Raw genomic sequence first — 20,880 nt, 5'->3', positions numbered from 1 at the left:
CTCGTGTGACCATAAAAGCTCCAGAAAGGACTTCGGGGAACAGTGCTATCTGCACTTACCTGTGGGTAAGGTTGTCTGTGGAATTCATCCTTGGAAGTTAATTCTGCTGCATGGCGAGCCCTTGCCTCATGCTCCTCTTGCTTGCGTGTCTTAGATGCACTACAGCCATGGTAATGTGAACGTCTAGCCTCGGGTCCTGAGTGCTCCATTGCACCAGGCTCAAGGCCACTGTCACAGGTGTGACGGACATTATTGTGCCATTGGGACTTAGGTGGGGTAGGACTGCAGTGCTGACTCTGTTGATCCTAATTCTTTTGTAAGCTATGTGTTCTTTTTTCCTGTGTGTGCAAAGGGTTTTACTAGAACGTGTTGGTTTGTGATATCTGGGGTTGATTTTCTCAGGTGTGTGGTTTTTGGTATGCGGTCTTAAAAATTTTGTGTGTTTTGTTTAGTTTCAGGAAAGCTCTGCACACAGTACACTTGTGTTGGCTTTTGCTGTTTGACTGGGTGTCTCACCTAGGCTGCTGCAGGTTGGGTCTTCATCAGTGTGCAACGTCTGCTACTTTTTTTTTTTTTTTGGCGGCACTGGGGTTTGAATTCAGGCCTCTTATCTCTTGAGCCAACTGCAGCAGCCTTTATTTATTTATTTATTTTTTTTTTTCCGAGTAAGGATATCTGGAACTTTTTCCCCTGGGGCTGGTTTGGAACCATGTTTTTCCTGATTTCTGTCTCCTGAGTAGCTAGGATTACAGGTGTGAGCCACAGGCTCCTGGCTTCATTTCTTTTTTAATCTATACAGTTTCCTTTCTTTTTATCTTCTGATTCTCTCAAGGTCTGTTACGTTTATTTGTTCTTGCATCCCTTCTATTTTCTTTTCTTTTTTTTTGGCGATACTGGAGCTTGAATTCAGAGCCTCATGCTTGCTAGGCAGGCATTCTACCTCTTGAGCCACTTCTCCAGCCCATTTTGCTTTAGATTGTTTTTCAGATAGAGTTTTATGCTTTTTTGTCTGGACCAGCCTAGAACTGCAATCCTCCTACCTCTGTCTCCTGAATAACTTATAGCAACTATGTCTTTATTTATTTATTTTTAAATTAATTCATTAATTTTTTTTTTAGGAAATTGCTATTCTTCTGAGCCACAGCCCAACACTGTTCTAACTTTTCGACATGATTTTTTTGTTTCAAATTTCCTGATTTCTTGAGGTTTTCTAATGGGGTTTTGAAGTGTCTATTAAGTTATATTTTCTGAATTTATTAAGCTCATTGTTCAGTAACTCCTGCCCCAGTTATTCTGTGGGATGTCTTTGTCTATAGGGAAGCTCTTCTGTCCCTTGTTCGTACTTATGGTGTTCTTTTTTCCCTTTCCTTTCTTCCCTTCTTTCCTCCCTCCCTCCCTCCCTGTACTGGGACTTGAACTCAGGGCCTACACCTTGAACTACTCCACCAGCCCTTTTTTTAAAGGGGTTTTTCGAGATAGGGTTTAAGAACTATTTTCCTGGACAAATAGTTGGAGTGGCTCAAGGTGAAGGCCCTGAGTTCAAATCTCAGTGCTGCAAACAAAACAAAACAAAACTATTTGCCTGGGCTGGCCTCAAACTTGCTATCCTCCTGCCTCAGCCTCCTGAGTGCTAGAATTATAGGCATGTACCATAACAAGTGACTAGTCCTCCTCCTTTTTTTTGGTAGTACTGAGGTTTGAACTCAGGTAGTGCTCTGCCATTTGAGCCACACTATTGCCAAATAGGCACTATTTGGTAGTCCATTTTGCTCTGGGGGGGCTGGTCTCATGAACTATTTGCCCCAGCTAGCCTCAAACCTTGATCTTCCCAATCTCAGCTTCCCAAGTAGCTAGGATTACAGATGTAAGCTATTGGTGCCTGGTTTAATCCTTTCTTCTGATAGACCCTTTGTGTGGAATTGAACTCAGTAATTTCCTGTTGCTTATTTTGTTATTTTTTTGAGGTACTGGAGATGGAGTGCGGGGATCCTGCTACACTGAGCCCCGCCCCTCGCCTGTACTATTGCTTGTTTTTATGTGAAGTAATATTCCTGAATTGTCAAAGAAATGTGGTCCTGGTGGCTTTTCTGGCCAAAGAGCTCCTTCCTTTTTTGTCTTTATGCATGGCCCACTTGATAGCTTCCTTTTGAGGTCTCTGGCTCTGCCCGCTCATATGTTCTGGCCTCCCATTTTCTGCCTCTATGTGTCTGTCTTGCTAGGATGAACACCAGTCCGAGTCTCTGCTCCGTGGGGGCCCTGAGCAGGTCACTGTAGCTCCATTATCCTTGTCTTGCACAGCCCTTCATGCATACCTGGGTCTGCTCGAGGCAGGTACTCTTGTCCTTGGGTGTGAAGGACACTGTTTTCCTCTCCACTTTTTGTTCAGTCATGAGGTCTTGTGGCTTTAGATGGTTTTCTTTGAGGCTCAGAGATGTGGAGCTATCACAGGCTGCTCTTTGATCCATCCTTGTGGCTGCTTCCAAAGCCACTACTGTCACCATACTGTGTTTCTCCCTTGGGGAGCCCTCACCTGCCTTGATTATTTTATTTTATTTTTTTTTCATTTTTCTTTTATTATTCGTATGTGCATACAAGGCTTGGTTCATTTCTCCCCCCTGCCCCCACCCCCTCCCTTACCACCCACTCCGCCCCCTCCCTCTCCCCCCCCAATACCCAGCAGAAACTATTTTGCCCTTATTTCTAATTTTGTTGTAGAGAGAGTATAAGCCATAATAGGAAGGAACAAGGGTTTTTGCTGGTTGAGATAAGGATAGCTATACAGGGAGTTGACTCACATTGATTTCCTGTGCGTGGGTGTTACCTTCTAGGTTAATTCTTTTTGATCTCACCTTTTCTCTAGTTCCTGTTCCCCTTTTCCTATTGGCCTCAGTTGCTTTAAGGTATCTGCTTTAGTTTCTCTGCGTTAAGGGCAACAAATGCTAGCTAGTTTTTTAGGTGTCTTACCTATCCTCACCCCTCCCTTGTGTGCTCTCGCTTTTATCATGTGCTCAAGGTCCAATCCCATTGTTGTGTTTGTCCTTGATCTAATGTCCGCATATGAGGGAGAGCATACGATTTTTGGTTTTTTGAGCCAGGCTAACCTCACTCAGAATGATGTTCTCCAATTCCATCCATTTACCAGCGAATGATAACATTTCGTTCTTCTTCATGGCTGCATAGAATTCCATTGTGTATAGATACCACATTTTCTTAATCCATTCGTCAGTGGTGGGGCATCTTGGCTGTTTCCATAACTTGGCTATTGTGAATAGTGCCGCAATAAACATGGATGTGCAGGTGCCTCTGGAGTAACAGTCTTTTGGGTATATCCCCAAGAGTGGTATTGCTGGATCAAATGGTAGATCGATGTCCTGCTTTTTAAGTAGCCTCCAAATTTTTTTCCAGAGTGGTTGTACTAGTCTACATTCCCACCAACAGTGTAAGAGGGTTCCTTTTTCCCCGCATCCTCGCCAACACCTGTTGTTGGTGGTGTTGCTGATGATGGCTATTCTAACAGGGGTGAGGTGGAATCTTAGCATGGTTTTAATTTGCATTTCCTTTATTGCTAGAGATGGTGAGCATTTTTTCATGTGTTTTCTGGCCATTTGAATTTCTTCTTTTGAGAAAGTTCTGTTTAGTTCACTTGCCCATTTCTTTATTGGTTCATTAGTTTTGGGAGAATTTAGTTTTTTAAGTTCCCTATATATTCTGGTTATCAGTCCTTTGTCTGATGTATAGTTGGCAAATATTTTCTCCCACTCTGTGGGTGTTCTCTTCAGTTTAGAGACCATTTCTTTTGATGAACAGAAGCTTTTTAGTTTTATGAGGTCCCATTTATCTATGCTATCTCTTAGTTGCTGTGCTGCTTCACCTGCCTTGATTAAAAAAAATGTGTACATGTACTTGGTATATGTGTATTCAGTGTGTATGGCATGCATTTATGTGCATGTGGCTTGTGTGTGTGCAGTGTATGCATGTGTGTAAATTAGCTGAGAAACTGTAGCTTCTTGCCAGTTTTTGTTCCACAGAAGGAGCTGTCTTAACTCTGTTTAGCCTAGTAGCTGGGTCTATGACTTAAAATTATGAACTTTTAGTTTTGTTACGTGATTTAGCAATTTTAGTTAAAAGCTAGATTCCCCTTATGAAGGTTGGTTTAGCTCACTTAGTGCCATTTCCTCCTTCACTGTCCTCACTGTCCTCATTTCTGCTTTGGTGGAGCCCTCTCGGCTTTGAACTGTGATCCCTTTAATTAGAGTGGCCTCCTCCTAGTGTATTGGATTGGTGTCAAGTGGCGCCCATTCTAGAGAGAGAACATGGGAAGATCTATTAGCACAGATTTGTCTGCAACTTTGTGGGACACACACATGCATGTAAAGAAGCAGGTATACACCTAGGCACATACAAATAGTCACGCACATGCACACACAGACACACGTACACAGGTACACAACACACAGGCACGCACACACATGCACACACAGGCTTGTGCAGTCTCCTGTGCAGTGCTTTGTCTACTCAGTCTAGGCTATGTGCCGCTGTCTAAGGTCTTTATGGGCACATGGCATTGGTTTTCATGGCTTTTTCAGCCAGACCCATGAAACCCACTTCAGCAAAGATAGGACACTCTTTTCTTTTTTTAATGGTACTGGGGTCTAATCTCAGGAGTCCACCCTTGCAAAGCAGGCACTCTACCTTTTGAACCATGCCTCTAGTCCATTTTGCTCTGGTTACTGGGGTATGGGGTCTCAAGAACTGTTTACCCAGGCTGGCCTTGAACCATGATCATCCCAATCTTAGCCTCCCAAGTAGGTAGGATTACAGGTATGAGCCACCAGTGCTTGGCTCCAAAGATAGAACTTTTAAAGAAAAATTTCAGAAAAAAAGTTTGCCTTACCCTGCCATTCCCTGGGCAGTTCACCCAGCACCAATACTGGGCTGGTGCTGGCCACTCTCACCCTGGCAGAGCCTCCACCTGCTCAACTGTGGCAGACAGAGTCTGCCCAGGATTAGGGCTGCGGTCATTGGCAGGAGAACATTGGGCTTTGGGCCTTGCTGGAGGTCCTGAGGCTGGTTGTACTTCTACCCCCGCTGCACAGGAACCTACTCTCCTACTCACCACTTGTGTACCCGGAGCTTGCTAGGGTGGAGTTGTCCTTGGAGTGCTCCCCAATCCAGCAAATAGTGAGCCCTGTTTATGAGCAGGTGTGCAGCAAGAGATAAGTGACACCCTGGGAGTGTCCTGAGGAGGGGACTGTCCTGCTGGAGAGACAGATTAGCTGGGAAGCATCAGTGGTGCTAAGAAGGGGATGTGGGCTGAGCCCAATGTTTGGGGCTCCGTAGCACCTGGGACCTGGCAGGGCTGCTCCTGCCATGTTCTGATGTGGGTGGGTTGCTGCAGAGGCCTTTGCTTCCTCTGGAAGTGCAACCATTAACCAAGGACTTGCTTCACTGGTGCTGGGCGCCCGTGGCTCATGTCTGTAATCCTAGCTACTCAGGAGGCAGAGATCAGGACGATTGAGGTTTGAAGCCAGCCCAGGCAAATAGTTCCACGAGACCCTATCAAAAAACCCTTTACAAAAATAGGGCTAGTGGAGTGGCTCAAGGTGAGCCCTGAGTTCAAGCCTCCGTTCCAAAAAAAAAAAAAAAAAAAACAAAAAGCAATCAGATATGCACAGACTTGCCATGTGTAATAAGTTGTGTGGTCCATAGTGAAAGTTTGCCCATTGTGTAGCTGTATTCTTCTGTCTGTTCTTGTACAGTGGAGGGGGTTCTCAAGCCTCATTGCATGTTATAAAAGTGGGCTTGCAAGATTTTGTTGTTGTTTTCATAAAGGAGACAGTTGCAAGTGCATCGTGGTTACAACTGTTCCTTTGTCATCTATATCAATGGAAGTCAGTTTCAGAAGCAAGCTGTTCTTAGCTGATGGCTTATTGAAGCAGGTACTTTGAGCGACACAGAGTTAGATGATAAAACAGTGACGTAGCACACCCCATGTGAGGCACACTGCTTCCTTGGGAGGCTCTGTAGACCTGGGCACTCCCCTGCTGACGCGCCAGGGCCCTGGTTCTGCCACTGGTGCTGAGCTGGAGACAGCTTCTTCTTTCCTTGGTATCTCTTCCTTCTTTAAACAAGGGACTGAACAAAGACTGTAGGGCCGCTTTTCCCTCCTGAAAGCTGGGATACTGATGTTCTCAGAATGGGTCCCTCCAGGGACTGGGTGCTTTCTTAGAATCAGTCAAACAATGCATTTCTATTCTTTTTTTTTTAAAGGCAAAAGTAAAGAAGCAGAAATAAAGAGGATAAACAAGGAACTGGCAAACATTAGATCAAAATTCAAAGGTAAGTGTTCAGCCTTTCCCACAGTGTGTACTATTGTGTATTTGTATAGCTAAGGACCTGACATTTTAACACCATCTCTTTTTCCCACTCCAAGCCAAAGTTGAGTTCTTAGTGTAGGTGCTCTCACAGCTGGCCAAAATTGAATCCCGTGAAGAATGAAACCATCAGCATTGTCAGTTTGCAGGAAGGGCTTGTGTTAGATGGTGTGCCCTTCCTGGCATAAATTTTGGTCATTTCTTGGCTTGGAATCACATCTGACAAGCACTACTCAGCAGCCTGCTGGGCCATGGATGGGTCTTGAGTATGTGGAGCACCCTGCCTGAGGAGTTTGGAGTGTTGGGCTTGCAGACCCTGCACTGGAGTGGCAGGTCAGGTGTTTCCTGCTGTCGGCCTGCCCTCGCCAGGATTGCACAGCTTGGGCCTAGTTTCCAGTTTTTAGGACATTTGGGAAAGCCCAGGTAAACCTTTAAGCCTTAGATTTTAGGCTAGTTTTTGTGGGTTTGGGACCTGGCTGAAGCCTCTGAGCATACTTGAACCATGAGAGCAGCTAAAGTTGCCCAGAAACCATGGGCAGAGGAGGGACTGAGTCTGGACCCCTAGCAGTTGCAGGGTCAGCAGAAGGAAGTCCTGCAGACTCCTAGACTCTCCTAGGATGGATGCTTTTGGGGGGCTTGAGAGTGGATATCCTGAGTGATCAGATGATGCAGAAACTAGTGGCATTTGAATCATTACTGGGTGGCTTACTCCCTGCTGAGACATGTTAACTGTTAATATTTCATAACAGGCCAGGGATCATATAGAAGGCCTGTGGTCCTGCAGTTGTGTGTGGGATTATTTTTTTGTGGGTATTTCTGGGAGGGACTGTAACTTTCATTGCTGCCAAGTGGGTATTTCACATGGTAGGCCTGCTACCCTTGGAACACATCTCAGTTTGGACCAGGCACAAGGGCCTGCGTTCCTGCTCTGAAGAGCTGTGTGGCCTGGGCCAACTGCCTGTCCTCTGCTCCTCTTTTCTCAGCTGAGAATGGCAGTGCTGGTGATCTCAGGTGGGTTCTGGGAATGCAGACCTGCACTGGAGCTTCAGGGCCAGACATCAGCTGGCGAGTAGCAGCAGGCATAGGAATGGGAGGCACCCGTGGAAACACTGATCTGACAGAGTCACCAGAGCCCACCAAGAGTTGTGGGGGGCCCTAATGCCAGAGTGAAGGAGGCAATACAAAGCCACCCTCCTGTCAGAGACTTAGGGCCTGTGTCTGCTGTTCTTATTGTATTTATGTGAGAAAATGCATCTCGGTTGAGTACAAGAGGTAGGCACCTACTACGTTTTAGTCAGCATGGTATTACAAAGAGTTCAGTTTGATGATGTGGTAAGGTTAAATTTGATTGAGAGATTTTGTAGGTTTTTAGAATAATGACTTACTGATACGTAACTTTAGAGATTTTGTTAAGCAATTCCCTTTGCAATGTCTATTAAGTATTTTGGGACCAGGAAGTCTTCTGAAGCAGGTGAAAGGACATTCCTCTTATGTACCGTCAGGGGGTATCTGGTACACACAGATCCACCCTATATAGCAGCAGGTAGGGCAGAAAGTCTGCTCCCATCCTTGAGGAACCTGTGACCTGGGCGTCTCTGCCAGTCATTGTGTGCGATAGGAACGTTGTGGAGTGTGGAGCCTGTGTAGAAATGAAACACACTTGGTAGCAATCAGGCAAAACATGATAGATCTTGAGTTGTCCTGTGACCAGCAGAGAACCAAATATGATCTTAAAATTTGCCATCTGGAAAGCTGTACATGTGGTGGTGTGTCCCTGTGGTCATAGCTGCTTGGGAGGCTGAGGCAGAAGGATTGCTTGAGCCTAGGAGTTCAACAACCTGGACCACACAGCGAGAGTTCACTTCAAACAACAAAAGCAGAACCAGAACAATTAGGTCCTGGGATGGGATCACAGCTGCATGATGTCATCCTCAAGGTATTTGCATATTTGACCTTTTAAAATAGAAAGTCCTTCACTGTTGTTTCTCATTTAGAGGACTTTCATAATTTGATTTCTTTCATTCTCTTTAAAGGTAATGGCATTTGTAATAATGCTTTTTAGTAGTGTTCTTAAAATTTTACAATTTGTGATATAATGCACATAACTTAAAATTTACCATTTTTGGACTAGGGTGTAGCTCAGTGGTACAGCACTTGCCTAGCATGCTTGAGGCCTTTGGTTCCATTCCCAGCACCAGAAAAATAAAAAAAAAAAAAGAAGCCATTTTGGCCACCTGTGAATACATCTGGTTAGTGTTCAGCATGGTGTCTGTCTAGTTGTCCTGTGAGTCCAGTTAGTTAGGGTTCAGCATGCTAACTCATTGTGTAGCCATTGCCATCCTCATCTACCACATCTTCATCTCGTCTAGTGGAAACTCTGTCCCCATTAAACACTTCACTCTATTACCCACTCCCACTGCCCAGCCCTGTGGTATCGCATTCTATTCTTTCTGTTTTCTTTTCTTTCATTTTTGTTGTCAGTTGCTGAAATTAGGGTTTGAACTCGGGGTTTCCTGCTTGCATATCTACCACTTGAGCCAAATCTCCAATCCATCTTGCTCTGGTTATTTTGGAAATGGAGTTTCGCATACTATTTGCCCTGGCTGTACTTGAACTGCAATCTAGGTGGGAGCCACTGGGGCCTGGCTGGTTTTTTTTTTTTTTGAAACAAGGTCTAATTATGTAACCCAGGCTGGCTTTTTTACTTTTTAAGACCGAATAATATTCCACTGTATACATACATCACATTGTGTTTATTCATTCATCCACAAATGGGCACTCAGGTTACTTCCACCTTTGGGCCGCTGTGAATAATGGCTGCTGTGAACATTGGTGTGCAACTATCTGTTTGAGACCCTGATTTAAATTATTTTGGGGATCTTTTTTGGTTCATAAGTATGATGATTGGGTGTTCACCCCTGTGTGTGACATGTGCTGCCTTCAAATCTTGTTACACTTTGGGCACATTACCCTTCTGATGTGAAAAAAAAAATTATTTTGGGTATACACCCTGAAATGAAATTGTTGGATTATAATTCTTTTTACTTACTTATTTTTTATTTATTTATGGTGCTGGGCATTGAGATTGAAGCCAGGCGCTTGTGCATGCTAGACAAGTGCTGTACCACTGGGCTATGCCCCCAGCTTGGTAATTGTATTTGTAATGTTTTGAAGAACCACCATGCTGATTTCCACAGTGGCTGCAGCATCTTCCATTTCATTCCCACCAGCATTGCACAAGGCTCCAGTTTGTCTGCATCCTTGCCAGATGGGGTGAGGGAGATGACATCTCCTTATGGGTTTTTTTTTTTTTTTTTTTTTTTTTGAGACAGAATCTTAATGTGTAGCCCAGCCTGCCTGGATGTCACTGTGCAGGCCAGGCTGTCCTTGCACTCTCTCCATCCTTCTGCCTCAGCCTCCGGAGGCTGCCTGGCTCATGGTTTTGGATTGTATCCCTGGGGACTAGTGATGCTGAACACTTTTCTGTGTCCTGCGACTGTCTGTGTGTCTTCATTGGAGAAGTGTCTTACTTGAGTCCTTTGCTCATTTTTAGATTGGTGTGTATTTAGAATACCTGTGTATTCTTTCCAGATGGTTTGCGGATACCTCATTCTGTAGCCTGTCTTCACTCTGTTGAGAGCATCCTTTGGCGCACAAAACTTTTAAATTTTAGTTGGCTAGTTTGTTTTTCTTTCGATGCCTGAGCTTTTGGTTTTCTGTCCAAGAACTCACTGAAGGCGCCTTATTTTGTGTGTTGTTTTGCAGATATAGAGTTCAAGACAAAGCAGTGGGTTAGGTAATCTGGTGTTCTCAGATTCTAGATAGAGACTGTTGGGGAACTGTCATTGGGTGCATTCAAAAAAGTTTTACAAAAAGTTCACATGTGTAAGGTTTCACATGAAACCAGGCTTGTTAAAATAGCCTGTGTTAGCCTAAGTGAGGTTAACAGGTGAGGGCCAAACAGAGCGTGCTTAAAAATGTTTTGTCTTTGGCAGAATTGAGCATCCCTTCATGATAAAAGCCCTGGTGAAGCAGCTTAGTAAAGGCTCAGCCAACATCACACCGGATGGGGAAAATGGAAGGTATTTCCTCTAAAATCAGGAAGGAGACAGAGGTGTCCACCCTTTCCACTCTTATTTAATACAATACATGATTTCTTAGAGCAATAAAGCAAGAGAAAGAAAGAAAAGGATTCAACTTAGGGAAGAAATAAAGTTATCCCTATTTGCAGATAAGATCCTATACTTAAAGACCCTGAAGACTCCATTAGAAAATTCTTAGGTTAGATATAACACTTTCAGCAAAGTAGCAGAATTCAAAACTTACATCTTTTAATTGTTACTGAAGACTTACTTGGTTAATGCGAAAAAATATTGTATTTTTCTTCTTAAAAAATTTTTAGTGAACAGATAAAAATTGTGTATATCTATAGTGTACACCACCATGTTTTGATATGTCAGTACACATTGCAGAGGCACGACAGAATCAAGCTGCCTCATGTACTTGTCTTTTTGTGGTGAGAACACTTAAAGTATTTTACTGTTCTTTTTTTTCTTCGAGACAGAGTCTCACTATGTAGCTCAGGCTGGCCTGGAACACTCTGCCTCCTGAGTGTGAGGATTACAGGCGTGCATCACCACACCTGGTGGTGTTTTATTATTCTTAATTTAACATAATTTAGTTATAAATCTATAATTAAATTTAATAATTCTTAAGTTGGAAGAAACTTTATTTTTATTTTACCTGGACAGCTCTGTTTCCCAGTTTACACTAGTTTCATCGTTCTTTCACTTACTTAATGAAAAGAAACTTACTGCTCAGCACCCCTGCAGTGGGACCTGGGGGTGTTTCAGTAACTGACAGATAGCTCTCCTTGCCCTTGCTGTGGCGCCAAGCGAGGCAGGTGGGATGCGGCATCGAGTCCTATCAAGGTGCCAGGCCCTCCCTTCCAGGTGAGCCTTTAGTGTACCTGGTGCCTGAGCCATTTTCCAGTGCACCTCCCTGGTGATGGGCTGTTATTAAGAATGCGGGGCTCCAGGCACTCCCAGGCAGACACTTTCCATGTCTGTGACGTCAGCACATGGTTCAACCTGAGCTGGGACCTACTTTTCCTCAGCACTGGGGGGCTCTGCTTGAAGCACCTTTGTAATTTTTTATCATTAGCAAATAATAGTGTGCAGGAGGATACAGTGTAATATTTACATATGTGCTTACAGTATATCTTAGTTAGATTTTATCACCTCCATTGTTCTCCCTTCTTCATCCTCTCTTTCTTCTTAGAACAATTTCAACTCATTTCATAGAAGAATTTTTGTATATAAGTACAAAATAATCCACCATATTCACCCTCAGACACCCTTTCCTTATGCCTACCCCCCACTGGAACCAACCCCCAGAAAAGCCTGTTTTACCCTCCTGTCCTTCATATTTTAAAAAGTGTGTATTTATAGTCCAGGGGAGTTTTGCTCTGGCATCTCAGACATGTATCTGTCATGCTTTACATGCTTTAGTCAGATTAACCTGCCTGGTTACTTACTTTTTCTCTTTTTTTAATTTAAATTTATTAGCATATGATTGTTGTACTGGGGGCACTTTGTGACATTTACAAAAGTGCTTTCACTACATCTTAGTTAGATGACCCCTGACTTATCTTTCTCCATCACCATGCTCCTACTTCTCCTCATTTTATAACAACCCAGGAGGAAACTGGGGTTGGAGGAGTTGAAACTGGCCTGAGATCAGGCTTTGCAAGTGGCCGAGCTCTGCATCCTCACCCATGGCTCAGTTACCCACCCACCTTCTACTTGGCTTTCATAGCAAATCAGGCAGAAACTACTGTGTCCTCCCCATTTTACATCTTAGGAAATTACAATTCGCCTTAACGTTTTGAAATTATTGTAAGGAAAAAGCAAGTGTAGCCCAGTTCTGAAGCTGTTGATTTGAATTTTTAACAGTCTGGGCCTAGTTATTAGGAGAGTGTTGAGATCTGGGAAGAGTGACTGAGATATAAGGAGGCTGTGTGTCTCCTGGGGCCACAGGAAAGTCCCCAGATTTGCAGGGGCCTCTCCTCAAAGCAGGAGTTACATCTTGGAGCAAAGGGACCCTCAGATCCTGAGAGCTGAGTTTGTTGGCTTGGACAGGCTAGGCTGTTGTGGGCATGCTGGGGTGGGAACTGTCTGCCTGGCAAGTTACATGGGGGCTGCCAAGGGATCTGGGCACTGGTGTGAGCAGGAACTCCTGGTGCTGGGCTCATGTTGACAGGGACATAGTAAGTTATGGATAGGCTGAAAGGTCATGAGGACCACAGAGTGTGCATGGGCTCACAATGTACTTGGTGATCCACCCACCGCTGCCCCGCAGCCATGAGCCTCCAACACCTGTCCCAGAAAGTGTAAAAAGTATAAAGAGGAGAGGTACAGAGGGCTCTTTCCAGGCAGAGTGTTCCGGGAAGGCCATAGTTCACACTTGGCACAAGTTGTGTCCCAAGAATGAAAGGTGTAGGGGTTTGGCTGTGATTGTCCCAGCCAGTCTGTGTGGTCAGACATAGCCCCTTGCATACTCTTGACTCCTGATGTGCTGGAGTGTGCCAGTTACTGCTTGGGGAGGTGGTGGGCAGGCCTTGCTGGCAGAAGGCAGTGTGTAGGCTGTGTGAACGAGTACTGTTCTTCATTTCTGGCACACTATGCCTTGGAGTAAGAAGCGAGCACTGTGGTCTTTCTCCCTCACTGACTGCTCGGAGTTATAGTGCTCTTGGGACAGGGGTGTATGCCTTGTAGGGTGTATGGTGGCATCACTGCAGCCCAAGGTGATCCTGTAGCATCCTTATGCCTGTGGCTCCCCTCTCCCCCACCAGCCAGTTGCTGCTGAGAAGCAGGTCTGGAGGGCCAGCGCTCTGAACTCGCCAGAGGAAGAGTACCTGATGGTGGGTCAGAGGCCTGAGGTGGGTGTTTAGCAGCCATGGAGAAGCTCCACAGACCCCCAGTCTGGCACCAGTGACCTCCATGAGGTGACTCTGAGGTCCTTTCTGGGTCAGGTCATAGATAGCAGCAGTAGGCCTTACTGTCTTCACAGAGCTCGTCCCCTAGGGAACAACAAGAAAGGAGCCACAGTTCCTGGGAGGAGAATTTAAGAGTGGGGACTCATGGAATTCAGTGACCCTCAGGGGCTCACGTGAGCAGTTGAGGAGCCAGCTGAGCCCAAGTGGGAGAGCATTGGGGTTGCTGGTTCAGCAGAGGGAGCCAGCTCTGTGTGCTGCCCCAGCCAGTCCCCTGACCTGGGTGGGTGGGGGTGTGTCTAGGAATCTGTTCTTGGGGCGGGAGGGCTGCACCTCTCCAGGTTACTCCCCATGTTCTTGCTGGGAACATGGCCTCTTGGGATGCCCCGGCTTTGGGCAGGGTCTCATCTGTTCCCCTGCTGGACTGGGCTCAGGTTAGTCTCCAGCACTCTACTTCTGCTGGTTGTTGGTATCAGCCTCAGTCACATCAGCTTCAAGGGCTTCTGTTCACTCCTCATTGTCCTACCTTGGTTGTTGTCCTTTCTTGCTCTCTGTGGTCAGCTTCTCAGAGCATGCTGGCTGAGTCGCCTGTGTCTGCAGCCCATAGAATGGGCTCTTGGTCTGGGTTCTGCTGGAATAGTAGCCAGGAGAATTTCAGGGCTTGGAACCAGACTCTGTGGCTGTCCTGTCTAACCTGGCTGTCACCTTTCTGCCCTCTAGTCCTTTCCCTTTAGAAAGTGCTTGACTTGAATAATGAGCAAGTCTCCACAGGAGCAGCATGCCAGCTGTACTGGGCTGAGGTTGTCATGGAGGCTTCTGGAAGGCAAGGGGAGCAGGAGATGCTCTTGGGGTGTAGGGGAAGGTATCCTTGTGCCTCTCTGCGTTGCTCCTGTGCTCTCGAAGGACTGGCATGGTGATTGGTGGAGCCAGGTCCAGTCTCATATTGTCTGGTCTTTTAAATTACATGTTAACTTATTGCTGGAAAGTGGGAAAGTTCCTCAGGGGCCCCACAAGACAGCTTCTGCTGGCTGACCTGGGACTCACCACTGTGGGGTCTTGTTCTAGTCCTCCCTGCCAGGTCAGCAGGCAAGATGAACTTGATGGCTCACAGTGGGGCTTGCAGATCAACAACTGCTGAGCCTGGGTGGGATTGTGGCAGATTAGGGAGGCCGTGTGGGCTTCATTGGTGTGTGCTGCTGGTTGTCCTAAGGGCAGAGCTCTTGTTGCTAGTGCTTTGATTCCTTTGTCAAAAGGGAAGCTTGAGTCTGGATTATAAGTGCTGTTCTTGCTCCTGGGTCTGCCATGGCCCTGTACCCCTCTGTGACGGTCCACTCACACCCTCCCTGTTGCTTTGCTGTCTAGTTCTCTGCCCACCTGGAATAACTTTTTCCTCACCTTTTCTGTAGGTGACAAGGCTCTTGATGGCTACAGTAAAAAAAAATACGTCTGCAAGTTGCTCTTCATCTTTCTCCTTGGTCACGACATTGACTTTGGGCACATGGAGGCTGTGAATCTGCTGAGTTCAAACAGATACACGGAAAAGCAGATTGTGAGTATAGCCACAGGGGCTGCTGTGTGCTGTGGGCTGGCTTCAACTTCTCCTCCTGCCTTGTCATGCATTGGGCACCAGCCACATGGACTGGAGTAGGTATAGATGTAGTTCAGCTTGCCTTAGCTCCTGATGCTGCTGTCCTGCTATCCTGAGACCTTGAGGCCCTGCCCTTTCCCACTCCATTGTGGGGCTCCAGGGAGCAGTGGTGCCAAGGAGAGTCTTTCTCTGGGTGGGGTCTTCTGATGGGGTGCCCCCTTCTTCCCCTGCTGCTTTTCTTTTTGCAGTAGTGGGGTTTGAACACAGGGCCTCATGCATACTAGGCAAATGCTCTACCCCTGAGCCACATTCCCAGCCTTTTTGTTTGTAATTTTGTTTTTCAGACAGGGTCTAACTTTGCCGAGGCTGGGCTGGACCTCTTGATCCTCCTGCCTCTGCTTTCTGAGTAGCTGAGATGACAGGCTGCGTCACCATGGCCTCACTGATGTTCTTTATGACCTCACTTCCTACGAGCCTGGGTCAGGACGTTTTCCGTGTTGGTTTAGACTGGTGCACACTCTGATCATGTCTCTGTGCCTGCTGCTGCCCACCCCAGTCATCCTCAGCTTTTCCTTTTCCACAGAGCTTGTTAATGAATGCAGTATGGCAAACAAGCTTACCCTCTTGTATGAATTTGTGTCTGGAAGCCCCCTGTATCAGTGAGGTCAAGAGGTGAAGCTGCAGAGGAGCAATTCTTCCCACAAACACTGTGCCATTTTACACAGGCACTTGAGCATCTCTGGATTTTGGTAGTCATGGGGGTCCTGGAACCAATCCCCTGAGGTTACCAGGGTCTTTATTCAACAAGAATTTACAGAGTGAGCCGAGTGTGGTGGTGCACGCCTGTTGTCCATCTACTTGGGAATTGAGGCAGCAGGATTGCAAGGTCTAGCCCAATCTGAGCAAAGCTAGTGAGATTGCATATCAAAAACAAAAGATAACAAAAAGGACTGGGAGAAATGGCTCAAGATGTAGAGTACTTGCATAGTATGTGCGAGAACCTGGGTTTAATCCCCTGTACTGAAAAAAAAATTCATATACCAAGCATTGTACATGAGACTCTTGGGGACAATGGGTAAAAGTAGATGTGGGACTGCTCTTGCTCAGCAGGGTGATAGGCATTAGATAGCCCCTGGACAGGCTCCATGAAGATGGATCTAGGCATGTGGAGTTCTGAGACTGCGAGGAAGTGGAGGGCAGTGCACACAGTAGGAGGCAGCTGCTGGAATGGAGGGGAGGGGCTCCCTGGGGACCTTTCTCCTGGAAGCCATGGGCAACTGGGCATGGGTTTAACTGGATGGCTGTGATCAAAGAGGTGTCTAGAAGATCACTGTGTCCTTCTTGGGGGGGAGGGTGTGTGACTTGTGGATGGGTGAGAGAAGGGGAAGATGATAGAATGGTGCCATGGGACTGGGATTTGGCCAGGTAGTGGTGTGATGCTGGGGACAGATTTGAGAGAGGAGTGCATAGCAGTCAACCGAGCTTCTGGAAATTCATGTTGTGCGTTAGTGAGTGATGCTAGGTTGGGTCTTTGTTGATGGTCCCTCCCACTTTGAGCTGACACTCAAACACATGACCCATGGAGATAGAGCAGGGTTTGGATAATGACCGAGGGGTCTGCTTCCTGCCAGCCTCTGTCTACTTGGATGCATCCTAGAAGGAATGCTGGCTCAGGGCTGGACTGTAGCAAAGTCACATCTGTCTTCAGAGTGAGGGAGAGCTCTTGGGGTGAGTCTCAGCAGTGCACCACGGGATGGCATTGGAGGTTTTCCAGGGCTTGCTTGTCTGTGCATTAAGTGTTGAGCCTCTCAGGACCACAGGGCAATGCAGTTGTCATGAACTTTCTGACCCCTGCCTTCCTGGAACACAGGGCTACCTTTTCATCTCCGTGTTGGTGAACTCTAACAGTGAGCTGATCCGCTTGATCAACAATGCCATCAAGAATGACCTGGCCAGCCGCAACCCCACCTTCATGGGCCTGGCCCTGCACTGCATTGCCAACGTGGGCAGCCGAGAGATGGCTGAGGCCTTTGCCGGGGAGATCCCTAAGATCCTCGTAGCGGGGTATGTACTGGATGCTGTAGACAGCGTGCTCAGTTACACTGAACACAGTAACTGCTGACTCAGGCCCCGTCCAGCCCTTCTATGTTATGTAACAGGATATGTGTTTGAGGGTGGGTTAAGTAAGTACAAATTTAGAGTTTAGCTGTCCAGTCTGATTTTCCCTTTCTGAGATACCCAATACACACACACACACACACACACACACACACACACACACACACACATTTTGTAGTACCAGGGTCTGAACTCAGGGTCTTATGGTTGTCAGCACATGCTCTGCCTTTTGCTTTAGTTATTTTTCAGATAGGGTCTTGTGTTTTTGCCCGGGGTTAGCCTCAGACCAAGATTCTCCTACTTACTCCTCCCATGTAGCTGGGATTGCTGACATGCACCATACCTCATTGATTGAGATAATTTTTTCCTCATCTAACCTCCAACTGTGGTCCTCCTGACCTCCAGTTCTCAGGTAGCCCTGTTATGGCACCAAGGGAAAGAAGCACGGTTGCTGTGCAGTGTTGCTCAGCTCTGTGTCTTGTCCTTTCCCAGAAGCCTTAGAGAGAAGGCCAAGAGCCAGAACCCTGTGAATTCTGAGTCATCCATCCCCTCCCGCTAATACAGAGGCAGTTCAGAGGGGCTGTGTATGAAAGTATTTGAAAGAGCCCTGAGTTGTCCCAGGCCTCTGGGCTTGGCACAGGCTGGGCTAGCACCCACCTGTTCAGTGTGCTTTGTGGAGTTGGACAACTTACCCACAACCACTGAGTAGCACATCTGGCTGTGACTTTAGCAGGATACAGAAGAAGACAGGGTAGCTGTCAGTGAATTGAGCAGGGCACTGAGGCCACAGGAGGCAGATGGACTCAGCCCTCAGCTGCATGGTCAAGGTTACAGAGAAGATGCAGGTGTCACAAACAAAGCTAATCTAGCCTTCCCCACTGCTCTTCCTTGCCCCAAGGGGTTCTTTTTGGTTGTCACGGTGGAGGGCCCACTACTGTCATCTAGAGGACAGAGGGCAAGGATATTGCTAAACATTGTGTACCACACAGGAGGGACCCACAGAGAGAACCACCCAACCCACTGTCACCCTGCCATGGTCAGGAACACTGGGCTAGAATTAAGTGCCTTGAGTGCCAGCAACATGAAGCCAGCAGGAGGGAGAGTTGGGAGCCACAGGAGAGGTGCATAAAGGAGCCAGGTTGGCAGAGACTGTAGAACAAGCCTGTGGAAATGAACTCAGAAATGTAAGAACTGTGTAAACCACATAGGATGGATGTGAGAAGGAGCATCGCAGAGCTAGGGAGCAGTAGAGGCACAGAGGCCTGTCAAACATCTGATCATAAGCACAAGTTGTAGCTCACATCTAGGTGCCCTGAAAGTGAAATGCCCAAGATGGAAAAAAGACAGGATGAGATCATAGTGGTATTGGGCACAGAGGTCAGACTAGAGAGACAGAAAGTTGGGCTAATGCCAGTGTAGGCTACTAGCCAGGCCTTGCTGGCTTTCTGCCCCAACAGTCACTGTGGAGTCCTATGAACAGGATGCCTGAGTGCTGTCTAATTTGCTCTACTTTGTTTAACCCCGCGTGGGTGTGGGTCACATATCTGTCCACTGTGCCTTCTGTGCACTGTCACAGGGCTGGCCCACAGCAAGTGCTTGATGAGCATCTGGGAGGACAAACAGGATAATCCCTGAAAAATCCTCTCAGGAACATTCCCTGAAGTAACGCATGTAGCATGTGCAGTGACAATGAGGCTGAATGCTCAGGAAAGTCCTTCAGCAGAAGATAGGCAGGCGGTGCCTGCTGGTATGGCAACACGTGGTCTGGTGCTGACACAGCAGGTGAGCTGGCTCCTGAGGACAGATCATGGGCAGGCCACTTCCTCTCCAAAAGCTCACCATGGCATTCATGAGGCCACCTTGAAAAAGTGACCAAGTCATAAAATCCCACTAAGCAGTAGCTGACTCATGAACACAGAGCTTGGTGTGGGGGCCGTAGTTAGAGGGTGCTGACGAGCATGACTCCAGATGGGAAGCTGCAGAGGATGCCCTGAGAATACAGCCACACCACTGGAAGTAAGGGCCCCGTCCTGAGAATACAACTATGACACCAGAAATAGGGCCCCTGAGAAGAGTGAGATGGGGGTTCAGAAAGAACACAGTGGAGCAACTGGGAGCTGCTCTGGACCCCTCAGGTGGGTAGTAATATCTAGGGTCCTCACCTTTGATGGCCGACATTTTGGGCTTCTCCTCTCCATGCTCTTTCCTGGAGGTGTCTCTGTTGATGTCAGCTGGGAAAGGATGACATAGGCCTTACTTTGTTCAACATCCTGGTTAGAAGTGTAGAGACAGACTGGCCACTCAGAGAGCTGTGTGAAGAGATGACTGCTGCTGCATAGACCCTGCAGGCCCTGCTCACAGTGAGGGAACCTGGCACGAGTCTTCTGGGGCTGGCATCAGTTCAGGCAGGGCCAGTGCTGCTCTCCTGGGGTGTTTGCATCTGAAGAACTTTTTGGTGCAGGGATGCAGCTCAGTGGTGAGCACCTGCCTAGCTTGCACAAGGCCCTGGATTTTATCCCAGCACCCCCTCGTCCCCTCTCCCCCCAAAAAAGGGCAGGTTTTCTCTGTAAAAAACTAGGCAGCTTAGGGGCTTCTTCTCCTGTTGGTTTTGCCCCATTTAGGAATAAAGATCTAATAACCAAGAGGTGAGCATGAAAGAGTCCTCGAGTCCTTCTCTTCCTGCCCAGTGGAACAACAGTTTTCCCCAAAGTGCCTTGAGGACATAGACTGACTCTTTCCAGGGACATTTTGACAGCTTTCTGCTGGCCCCATTGCCTCCTGCTCAGCAGGATCTGGCTGGTGGGACAAAGAGTGACCTACAAGTGCAGTTCCCTCTGCACTGTCTAGGCAGAGTAGAAACTAGCTGCCTCCCTGCCTGGCCCAGTGTCTGCACAGATGTAGCCTTTATACTTCCCTTCTGGGCTGTGTAGGAGGGAGAAGAGAGAGAGGAGAGCTGTCTTCCAGGGCCTCACACAGTATGACTAGAAGGTAGTGACCATGTGGGAAGTATACGTGGTGAAGAAAGGGAAGCAGAACAGTGATATTCAGACACCACATAAGGCTGTGGCCTAGCCTGGAACACAGAAATGCTATTACCATTGTGTCACCTTGCAAAGTGCTTTCTCTTAAAACTTTCTACTTAGAGCAGGTGTGGTGGCACACACTTATAATCCCAGTACTGGGAAGCTGAGGCAGGAGGATCACGAGTTCCAGGTACATAGTGAGACCCTGTCTCAAAAAACCAAGAGCTGGGTACCCTTTCATGATAAAGGAAACTAGGAATAGAAGGAATGTTCCTCAACATAATAAAGGCAAATATGACAGACCTAGAGCCAACATCATACTAAATGGAGAACAACCGAAACCATTTTCTGATAAAAGTCAGGAATGAGACCAGGATGACTGCTTTCCCCACTCATATTCAATATAGTTTTGGAATTCCTACTCAGAGCAGTAACACAGAGCAAGGAATAAAAGGGATTCAGTAGGGGAAGAAGAAGTCACACTATCCTTGTTTGCAGGTGATATGATCCTATACCTAAAAGGCCATAAAAACTCTACCAAAATATTATTAGAAATCATAAAGTCTATTGGCAGGATACAAGTAGCAGGATATAAAATTAACATACAGAAATCAATATTCTTCTATGTACCAACAATAAACAGACTGAGAAAGAAATCAGGGAAACAATCCCATTTACTATAGACTCAAAAAAAAAAAAACCTACGAATAAATTTAACAAAGGAAACCAAAGATGTTTTCAGTGAGAACTATAAACCACTGAAGAGAGAAATTGAAGAAGACA

At 46.7% G+C, this 20,880-nt stretch overlaps 1 protein-coding gene and 1 non-coding gene across 3 annotated transcripts in view; both read left to right on the top strand.

The window, feature by feature from the left end:
- Positions 1–20,880, top strand: part of Ap2a2 (adaptor related protein complex 2 subunit alpha 2) — a 76,102-nt gene that overhangs the window by 22,318 nt on the left and 32,904 nt on the right. For both annotated transcript variants that reach the window (XM_074051369.1, XM_074051377.1), the window contains exons 2-4: positions 6,271–6,339; positions 14,775–14,917; positions 16,827–17,020. In XM_074051369.1, coding sequence (XP_073907470.1) covers positions 6,271–6,339; positions 14,775–14,917; positions 16,827–17,020 — 406 coding nt within the window. The remainder of the gene's footprint in view (positions 1–6,270; positions 6,340–14,774; positions 14,918–16,826; positions 17,021–20,880) is intronic.
- LOC141416762 (small nucleolar RNA U13) lies at positions 9,252–9,354 on the top strand. The gene has a single exon (XR_012441359.1). It is a non-coding gene; the product is annotated as a small nucleolar RNA U13 (small nucleolar RNA).

This window comes from Castor canadensis, chromosome 1 (genome assembly GCF_047511655.1).
Source record: "Castor canadensis chromosome 1, mCasCan1.hap1v2, whole genome shotgun sequence".
In the NCBI taxonomy this organism is placed as follows: domain Eukaryota; kingdom Metazoa; phylum Chordata; class Mammalia; order Rodentia; family Castoridae; genus Castor; species Castor canadensis.
The sequence above is the reverse complement of the archived record's forward strand: the minus strand, read 5'-3'. Positions and strand labels throughout refer to the sequence as shown.